Source organism: Bactrocera latifrons, unplaced genomic scaffold (assembly GCF_001853355.1).
Source record: "Bactrocera latifrons isolate USDA-ARS-PBARC rearing strain unplaced genomic scaffold, ASM185335v1 scaffold_57, whole genome shotgun sequence".
Classification (NCBI taxonomy): Eukaryota; Metazoa; Arthropoda; class Insecta; order Diptera; family Tephritidae; genus Bactrocera; species Bactrocera latifrons.
In genome coordinates this window covers 1,070,154-1,079,579 of record NW_017537234.1, presented here as the reverse complement: position 1 = coordinate 1,079,579, position 9,426 = coordinate 1,070,154, and the positions used below count along the sequence as shown (strand labels likewise).

Genomic DNA, 9,426 nt, shown 5'->3' with positions numbered 1-9,426 from the left:
TCCAAATATATTATTTCTCAAGTGCATGTTATATTTGTAATACAAATTTTTTATTAATTGTATTTCATTAAGTTTTTTTTTAACTTTTCCATTTTTTTTAAATTATTTGTCACAACTCTAACTTTTTCACGATCTTTAGTTATTTCCAAAGAAACAATATTTTCATTTTATATTTTCAATAAAAGATCTGCTTTATTAATATTTTTTATTAATTATTTAAACTACAATATTCAGACTACGTTTTTCAAATTTAAAATTTCACTGCATCCATCATGTTGACGCTCAATATTTCTCGCGCGCCGGCACCATCAACAGATTAGCTATAGTCACATGAGGCGGCGAGGCGAGTATAAAGTTCACACCACGCGCCACATCCTCTGGCAATAAAATTTCATCTGGTTCTATCATCTCCTCCCATTTCTTCTTCTCATCCTCAGTAGGCGCGCCGCCAAAGTCGGTGCGCGTCAGGCCGGGACTAATAGTCTGTGAAACACAAGAATGTAGAGTTGTTATTTACCATGTGTATAGAAAATCATAAATAAAAGAATCAAAAAGTAGAAACTGCTCACCGACAAACGCATCAGCTTGTGTGGAAAGAGCTCACGCCGCAAAACCTCGTCGAGCGTGCACAGCGCATGCTTCGCCACCGGATACAAGTTCAGCCCACATTCGGGTATATGCAGCGGCACCGTATGCCCCAACAGGCTATTGACCGTTATTATATGACACGCCTCACCCTGCGCCATGGTGGTCTGCATCAGCCTATACGCCTGCTTGGTGCAATTTACCGTGCCCATGACATTCACATCTATCACACGCTGCAGTATGGCCTCGTTGCCCTCCTCCAGCACTTTGGTCATCTCCACCATGCCCGCATTGTTGACGAGCACATGCAAACGATGGAAACGCTGTTCGACCCAGTGGAAATTGCTTTTCACCGATGGCAGCACTGTCATATCGCAGGAGCGCGGATAGAAGCGTTCGCGTATGCTGGCATCCAGTCCCTCCTTGAGTTCCTCCATTTGCTGTAGGCGGCGCGCCAAGCCAATCACGATCATACCCGATTTGAGCAGATCCTGCACGATGGCCCAACCGATGCCTGAGCTCGCGCCTGTGACTACAGCGACTTTGTCCACCCAGCGTTCCATTTTTTTTTAATTTTTTTTATTTTTTTTTTTTTTGGTTTTTTAGATGCGTGAAAATATTTAGTGTGAAAGTACCGTTGCACAACGCGCGCTTAACACTGCAATACTAAAGTGGCCGCTCGCATTTGCGCCACTTTAAATCACTTTTTCAGCAGCCGTTGCTTTTGTTTACGCTCAGCTTTAAGCGCTGCTCACCACACAGCGATTGTGCAAACAGCGCGCGCTGCGGCGGCGCCTTTCGTGAGTTTCGGACAGGTGGGTAGCGCTTGGAAATTAAGCGAAAAATAAAAAAGACGAAAGCGTACATGAAAAGAAAACAAGTCGAAATGCATTCACTTGTAATGTTATTCATGCGCCATTATCGCATATTGTGCGCACAAGCCATAATTTACGCTAAACTGGAGCAGGTTTTGATTTTGGGTTCTTGAACTTGGCCGGAAGCGTATGCGGCAAGGCGTACGAAATGAAAACTATTTCAAAGTGACTGCTAAGCAAGAGGAGGTTAAGAGTGCGAGACTTTTGGCAAGATTTCTATTATATTACTAAATTCCCTTTTTGCACAGAAGTAGGTACTTTTTGATCTGTAAAGGTGTCTCCCAGTTTTGATTCCTTGCGATACCAGTTACTAGGGCGATGAGGAGTAGGCAGGAGTGCGCGCTTGACACGAATTTTAACCTACTCTGTGGCCTTATCTACGTTACCTCTTTTAGTGTATCATACATTGGGGAGATGCTTACAACGTAGCCCTGCCAATGCAAAATAAGTGCACAGGCTATAGACATTTCCTGTAGCCTTCTCGATCTGTCAGCCCCAATCTACGGGCGTGTGTCGCCACCAGATAGTGGCCAGTTAGTATTCTGATCATTTCCTAGAGTCTCTTCTATCGAGTGCCAATAGGAATTTTGTATACTTCCTATCTACCGTTTTGCCCTTGACTTGCAGTTTTACACCCAGTGAGCTTGATCCTATCGGTTTTGATTTACTTCTGTCGTATAAACAATGCATGGGTTTCTCAATGTTGGTCACGTTTTCGTGTGTTAGCCGTACACCATGCTTTCGTCCATTATGTCATTAACTTCGATGCCTTTGTGATCTGGATCTCAGTAGAAATGAAGTTGTGTGCTTCTAGCAACACTTTCCACTTCCCAAGACATTTCTGGCCGGTATGCGATATGAGGTTACTGCCTTGATTGCTGCTTAGCTGTCTACATAGATGTTGATTCTATAGGTCAACTCTATATTTTATGTTATGTCACACTGGAGACCGACTCTACAATTCACTGGTACACTGCGACATCTAACGTATTTTTGGAAAACGGAGAAATGAGTTTTTAGCTTTCCATAACCTGAACTTAGAGGAGGTATAGCACATAAACTCAGCGATCGAAATCAAGTTTTTCTAAGGAAGCCTTTTATTTGAGAAGGGTAGCTTGGGTATAGCCGAAGTTATAATTTTTCACTATTTTAAAATAATTTCAATTTGTTTGCTTTAAGGGTTTTTATCGGTTTTATAAAATTTTATTTTTTATATTATTTAATTATTTTTATCAGCGCTACTGTATTCTGTTTACAAAATTGCATTCACTTTCCGAAATACAAATCACTTGTTTTTCGCAAAACAAAAAAAATAATCGTACAAAAATTACTTATCGCAGTTAACTCGCTCGCCTTCGTACCCCTTTTTAGCCAACTCAAATGCTTTCAGTTGCTTTAATAAATGCTCACATTCAGACGTCTGCGCTGGAATTATAAAAAACATGTATCTTGCGCGTTTTATAAAATATTTTTTAAATATATAAACCGGCTGTAGTAAAAAAAAAAAAATAAATATTATAGTCTCTAAATAAACCGTTTATTGTTTTTTCTTTTTGTTGCAGTAGATAACGAGCCATTGAACTGACTGCAAGCTGCTTGAGTGCTCATTGCATGCCAGGTAAGTTCAGAAGCTTCTTCTTATATCAATATATACTTACATATGTACGTACCATATATAAAATGTATCGATATATAATTTTTATAAATAAAAGAAAACATCACTCTTTTGAAAATTTTGATTTTATCTCGAAATTTTTTCAATTAATAATATGAAATCGCGCACTAACTTGACTTAAATGCTCTTAGCTGCCTGTTCTTTACTAACGTTGATAAGCTAGCACAGAGTTACAGAAAAATCGGCTAAACTTAACATTTTTCAATTTATTTTGTTCTTCAATATTAAGTTTCATTTCAACGCTATCTATTCTTGTATTCCGCAAATCTAGCTGTCGAGCTTTAAGGGATTTAGTATCTGGTTAAACTGACTTATGTATGTTACTTAATTGTCAATCCATCTTAACTTCTTCATCTTCTTTTCTCGCATAGACACCTCTTATGCGGTTACAGCCGCCTGACTTCACGCCTTTAAAATAATTATTACTCCCCAATCTTATTCTTCAATATTCTAAAAACATTACCTCGAAAAGTTTAACTGAGCTTTTGAGACCATAAAAATAACCGAAAAGCCACAAAAAATTGGAAAAATTTTGCATATATAGTTCGTAATTACTCCCTCTGTGACCAAAGTTCCTCAGCATGTCAGCGTTGGCAAATATTTACGTTTTTGAAATTTGCTGAATAAATATATGCGGCATCTCCGTGGTTTCTCAGAGCATTCTCTCATTCCAGCTGAACAAAATTTCTTTCCACCCACTCGTCATACCTTCCAAAATAATATTTACTTCAAACTCTTATTCTTCAAAACCATTCATTAACTTGAAATGTCTTTCGAACGGACTACTCCGTTCTATATAACTTTCAAACAATCTTATGCACTCAACGTTCAGTGAGACCTTCTCTTCTAAGGTCATTACTTTTTTCACTACGTACTTGATCTTAAATCTGTAAATATCGGAGAGGTGAGACAATTCTAAGAAAATATTCATAACTGAGACCTCCTCGCTTAGTAAGAACGGATATTCTTTCCCCAATTCTCAGTAATCATATTATTCGATAATCTGCAAGAAGGTACCACTAGAAACTGAGACAAATCACTTTTATTTCCTTCAAACTATAATTCGATATTATATTGATTTGAAGAGAAGCCGCATACTAGTTCTCTCAGAACACTCGACAGAACCGCGTTTTTGAGCGAATTTCCGTCGGATATTCGATTTAAGCAGATCCTATAGATATAGATTCTCTTGACTTTAATAACTCCTTTAGAGGTTTCACCAACTTGATGTTAGTGTTTAGCTTTATGAAGAAGGAATATATTTATTTCCGGGTCGGAATTTTTCTTAGCTGATATGCTTGGTTCTAAAACTGTGAATGCCATGCTGCATCCTCATCTTTTGTTGACTCGAAATAGCTCAAGAACATAAAATAGTAAACGGCGTGTAAGATTGTCTCTATAAGCGTTCCAAATCAGATCAGATTATTCGGAAATCTGAAATTATGAAGCATCTAAAATAAAGTCTACATTCCAAAGATAATCTTCGAGCCTCGCAACAATACGGATTTTTTTTCCATACTCAGTTCTTTGCTTGGAGAAATATTTAAGCAATGGGTGCGGGGACAGATGGTCCAAACCTTATCAATCATGTTACGTCTAGTGATAAGGTAGTATTTCGGTTTGTAGATGTCTGTCCGACAGGAGTCTCACATGTTGCCGCTCCTTGTTTCTAATCACTGCCTGTTGCATGATAGAGAGTACGATGGAAAAATATTTGATTGAAATCTAGAAAGGTCTTGTAGGAACGGATGTCCGCGGTTCACTTGGTAGTTGGAATATATAAAGGTATTGTAGAGAGGGATGGATATAAATATTCCGAGGGCACTAGAGAGACATTGAGATACAAATCGAGGAAGAAATTACACTGGAGACCATTCGAGTCGTACATTAGACATATCCTTCTGCTAATAACGGCTAGTAGACCTAGTTTCAATTGAACTCAGTCTCAGTAAAAAAATTTCACCAAAAACCACACTTATTCCACAAATAAAATGCAGACTTTTTCGTTTAAATATTTCTTCACAATTTATTCTTACTCAACACGCCTCCCTCCCGCCCCTTGCGGTTTACGAATGCCTCAATCGCACGTTGATATGTCTCGCCCAAACGCAAGCGCTTCAATTCACCACATTCTGCCTTCAATGCGTCCAACAATTGCGTACGCTCCGCTTGACTTAGCAGACGTTTTGTGGCGCGCAGCGACTCCAACGGCAAGCGTGCATACCCCTCCAACTGTGGCCAAAACTCCAGCGCCATGTCCGTTGTTTTTATTATGCGCGCTACAAAGTTATAACACAACGCCTCTTCCGCGCTCAAACGCGTACCAAACAGCAATAGCTCTGCGGCCTTAACGCGCCCCAACAATTGCGGCAACAAGTACGTAAGGCAACCCTCCGGACAGATGCCGTACTGTGTAAAAGGTGCCTGAAAGTAGGCGCGTTCCGTGCAGTAGACTACATCACAAAGCGCAGCGATTACAAAACCAATACCAATGCATGCGCCATCGACGAGCGCCACCAAAACTTTCGGACAGTAGATGAACGCTTTAATCAGCAAGTGCAGCACATACTCGGAGGAGCGCAAGAAGGCTTGTGGATCGGTGTACTGGCGCAGTTGAGTAAGGTCATTGCCTGCTGAAAAATTACCGGCAGCGCCCGTTAAAACGACGGTGGTGATCGTTTCACTGAACGTGGCATCGGCGAGCGCGCGTATCAATTCATAGTAGCCGCGACGCGTGAGCGCGTTACGCACAGCGCTGCGCTTGAACGTGATGATGTAAATGGGACCGCGCTGTTCTACGTCCAATTCGCTGTAACCGCAGGACTTGGGCTGGGTGGGCGTGACTGTGGTTGTGGTTGCGCTTGCTGCAATGCTTTGCGCGTTGCTTTCAATTCCGTTCTTGATTGCACTCATCGCGAAGGCTTAATCAAAACTAAATAGGCGAGCATCTACAAAGCGCTGCATAGCTGCGACGAAAAATAAAAAAGTCTAATAGGTGCTTTTATTATGTGCGCGCCATAGTTCATCCCGCTTATCAGTGATAATAGTTTTTCTTTTTGCAAATATATGTGTGTATTTGATCAGCAAATATAATATACATGCTATGTATGCTCCACTAATATTTACACACATACATGCAAATTGCGTCTGTTTACATTTATTTTATTGAGATCTATTATTACTATTTGGGTTAAACCGGTCGTGATGCATTCAATAACCTCTTCTGGGATGCATATGAATGCAATCTGTATCTCTATACATATATTTATGCATAAGTATTTGTGTATGTATTTATTTATGTATGTATGTGCTGTCTCTTATACACATCTAGATGTGTATAAGAGACAGGGGTTAAACCGGTCGTGATGCATTCAATAACCTCTTCTGGGATGCATATGAATGCAATCTGTATCTCTATACATATATTTATGCATAAGTATTTGTGTATGTATTTATTTATGTATGTATGTGTGTGCTTACAACAGACTGGTTTTGTTGACAATTATGAGCGTTCTTTTCTTATATTGGCTTGTACGGGTGTAAATACCTATCTAAATTTCGGGATTTTGAAAAACATTGACTTTGAATTTTAAACCTGTTTTTTGGAAATCATAATACCGAAAGAATTTTTGAAACCGGAAATTTCGGGATTTTGAAATTAAGTACTCTGAATTTTTAAAAATATTTAGTAAAAATCTCAATTAAGCACTCTGTCGAGTTTTAACACCGCAATAATTGTCCAATCCCGAGATTCTGAAATTAAATACTCTGTATTTTTAAGAAATTTTAATTTAAATCGTAATCATGCCCTCTGCCGCGTTTTTAACACCGCAGTAATTTTCGAATCCCAAAATTTCGGGCTTTTGAATTGACGTGCTCTTTTTGTAGTGAAAATCATCGAATAGCATCGGGATTTTTAAATGATATACTTCAGATTATTAGTGTTTTTTTGTGAAAATCATAATTATGGGCTCTGTTTTGTTTTTAAAACAGCAATAATTTTCAAACGCCGAAACTTCGGGATTTTGAAAAGTCACGCAAACTGTATTTTTTTATCCTATTTTGATTAAAATCATACTTAAATGTTTCAACGGGTTCGGACCAAAGTGATAAGGATGTCAGATGTGTACGGTCAGCTGGGGATGCAAAGAGGTGGCAAGTGTCCTGCTTAGATCCATTGCACGCTAGATATATGTATGTATATTTGATATGTCGGGGTCGATTTTGGATAAATAGAAGTTAAACTGCTACAATATCCAGAACGAAGCTGCGCAAGGGTCACTCACGATTCTCGCAGCCACTCGAGCTCGTCATATGCAATGGTTGGTCTTTGACTTCAAGTAAGCCATTCACTGAGAGGGAGTCGGAGAAGGTGTTGTTGTTGTTTTAACGGTTATCAGTCCCCGTTGGGATGGTGAGGGTTATCAGAAGGTGTTTATGGCTGCACTTTGGCGGCCAGTTCATGTCTGAAGTTTGTTCCGACCGAAGTCTGGCCGGTGTATTGTCTTATGTCCTCGATCTGGTTGAGGAAAGACCTTTTGATGCTTCTAGCAGACGATTCCGCTTCAAGTAAGAGACTGCAGGGATGATTTCTGCGAAAGTACCCCAGCAGAAACTGCTTGGAGAGGAGTTCATTATACTCCTTAACTGGGAGCATACGGGCCTCATTGTGCAGGTGCTCTTTGGGAGACAGCAACAGGCAATCTGTCGTAGTCCGCTGACTGTTCTGACACGATTGTAGTTCCTCGTCTGCATTTCACTGCATTGGTGCGTTATAGTTAAAGACCGGGTGGCCGTTTACCTTGTATTGTTGGGAACGTTTGTGTTTGGGTATTATATCTGCGGTGCAACCGTAGTTAACATGTTTTCTTGCTCTTATTTAAGACGTCTTTGTATGGAAGGAAACTCTAGCGGCTTTGCGTGCCCTTCGTAATTGTTTTTTCCCAAGTTCAAGCGCTAAGACGATTATATTGCAAAGTATAAAACGTACATATATTATATGCACTTCCGAGCTGCATATAAAATATATTGGACTTTATAACGATAATATATAAATATATTACATCGTGCAAACTATCTTACATAAAAATATATTTATAAAAACTTGGCATGATTTAGCGAAACAAATTAATTGCCCACTTCCTTTCTTATAGTTAATTAGTTACTTTATTCATAGTTTTTCAAATATATTACAAACAAGGTCATCTAGCGCCAATGAACTTGCAATAATACAAATTTAACATACTAATTAAGTCTAGTAATGGTGCTGACATTTAGTTCTAAATGTATGCATAATTATTGTGGCTAATTTGCCTGCGTATACAAATGCAAATACAATCCACTCATATAAAAAATATTCAATTTCAGTTTTACGTTAATTAAATTGCATATATATACATAGCAGTCGTTTGAATACCAGATGACAGCTAAGAGCAATGTATTTGAAGAAACGTCAGCATTACTAGTTCTACTAGAAATTTAAATATAATTGCATATAGTATATGCATTGAACAGACAATCAGTGCTGATCTAAATGCGAAAACTTTTTGCGTAACTTCTCACGTCGCTCCTTCTTGACGTTGCGCCACGGTTTCTCTGTGGCCGGCGCGGTCACTAAGCTGCCGTCGTTGGCCACGCGCACGTGCGGAAAATTGCTGCGTCCCTTTACATAAGCTTTGCTGTTATTGGCGGCGAAAAATTGATCGTCAATCTCCGTCGAAGCAGACTTGTTGTTGATCTGTATAGTGAAATATTTTCAAATATTTTATTTTTTATCAATTCGCATTTAACTTACACGCATGGCGCGTTGTTGTTGAGTTGGCAGCTTCTCTTCTTCGATTTCTTTGCGCGTTCGCGGTGGAAAGACATGATATTCTTCTTGCGGCACATTGGGTGGTGCCACGCAGTAAAGCAGTTTACCGTTAACATAGTCTTTGCAGACGTAACGCGCAGAACGCGATTGATCCGGCTGGCCGTTGGAGGTCATAAAGCCGCGATTGTCTGCAAGAAATATGCAATAGTTAAATAGTTGCGGTTCTCTTTGAGTATTTGAGGTTAGTTAATAACAAGAGTTCACTTACAGCCATAAGCGAGCAGTAGCTCCTCTGAATGTGGCGGTCGTTCTTGATCTTCGCCCTCGATCGGCTTAGCTATGATTATACCGTATTTATCCTCAAGCACGTGTCGCGGGATACGCTCGCAAAGTAAATTCACGGGCGGCACATGATCGCGCATCTGAAATAATTATAAAAAAAATTAAGACGCTTTCAAAATTAAGTGCACTTAAACAAA

The 9,426-nt window shown here is 39.5% G+C and overlaps 3 protein-coding genes across 3 annotated transcripts in view; all 3 read right to left on the bottom strand.

Moving 5' to 3' along the window:
* Window positions 1–256: 256 nt before the first annotated feature.
* On the bottom strand, window positions 257–1,293 carry LOC108974584 (farnesol dehydrogenase-like). The gene is made up of 2 exons (XM_018942502.1): window positions 570–1,293; window positions 257–483 (listed from the first exon to the last, which is right to left on the bottom strand). Exons 1-2 carry the CDS (start codon window positions 1,146–1,148, stop codon window positions 283–285), a joined length of 780 nt encoding a protein of 259 aa, XP_018798047.1. The 5' UTR covers window positions 1,149–1,293; the 3' UTR covers window positions 257–282.
* Window positions 1,294–5,134: 3,841 nt separating this feature from the next.
* On the bottom strand, window positions 5,135–6,142 carry LOC108974590 (enoyl-CoA delta isomerase 2, mitochondrial-like). The gene has a single exon (XM_018942509.1). The coding sequence runs from the start codon at window positions 6,046–6,048 to the stop codon at window positions 5,155–5,157; it is 894 nt and encodes a 297-aa protein (XP_018798054.1). The 5' UTR covers window positions 6,049–6,142; the 3' UTR covers window positions 5,135–5,154.
* Window positions 6,143–8,274: 2,132 nt separating this feature from the next.
* Window positions 8,275–9,426, bottom strand: part of LOC108974583 (large subunit GTPase 1 homolog) — a 3,736-nt gene continuing 2,584 nt past the window's right edge. The window contains exons 3-5 of the mRNA XM_018942501.1: window positions 9,216–9,369; window positions 8,930–9,135; window positions 8,275–8,872 (exon numbers count right to left, since the gene is read on the bottom strand). Coding sequence (XP_018798046.1) covers window positions 8,654–8,872; window positions 8,930–9,135; window positions 9,216–9,369 — 579 coding nt within the window. The 3' untranslated portion in view covers window positions 8,275–8,653. The remainder of the gene's footprint in view (window positions 8,873–8,929; window positions 9,136–9,215; window positions 9,370–9,426) is intronic.

Coding starts and splice junctions, on each gene's coding strand:
- LOC108974584 (XM_018942502.1), bottom strand. CDS start 1,148: ATGGAACGCTGGGTGGACAAAGTCGCTGTAGTCACAGGCGCGAGCTCA. Junction 484..569: donor ACAAGCTGATGCGTTTGTCG/GTGAGCAGTTTC, acceptor TGTGTTTCACAG/ACTATTAGTCCCGGCCTGAC.
- LOC108974590 (XM_018942509.1), bottom strand. CDS start 6,048: ATGAGTGCAATCAAGAACGGAATTGAAAGCAACGCGCAAAGCATTGCA.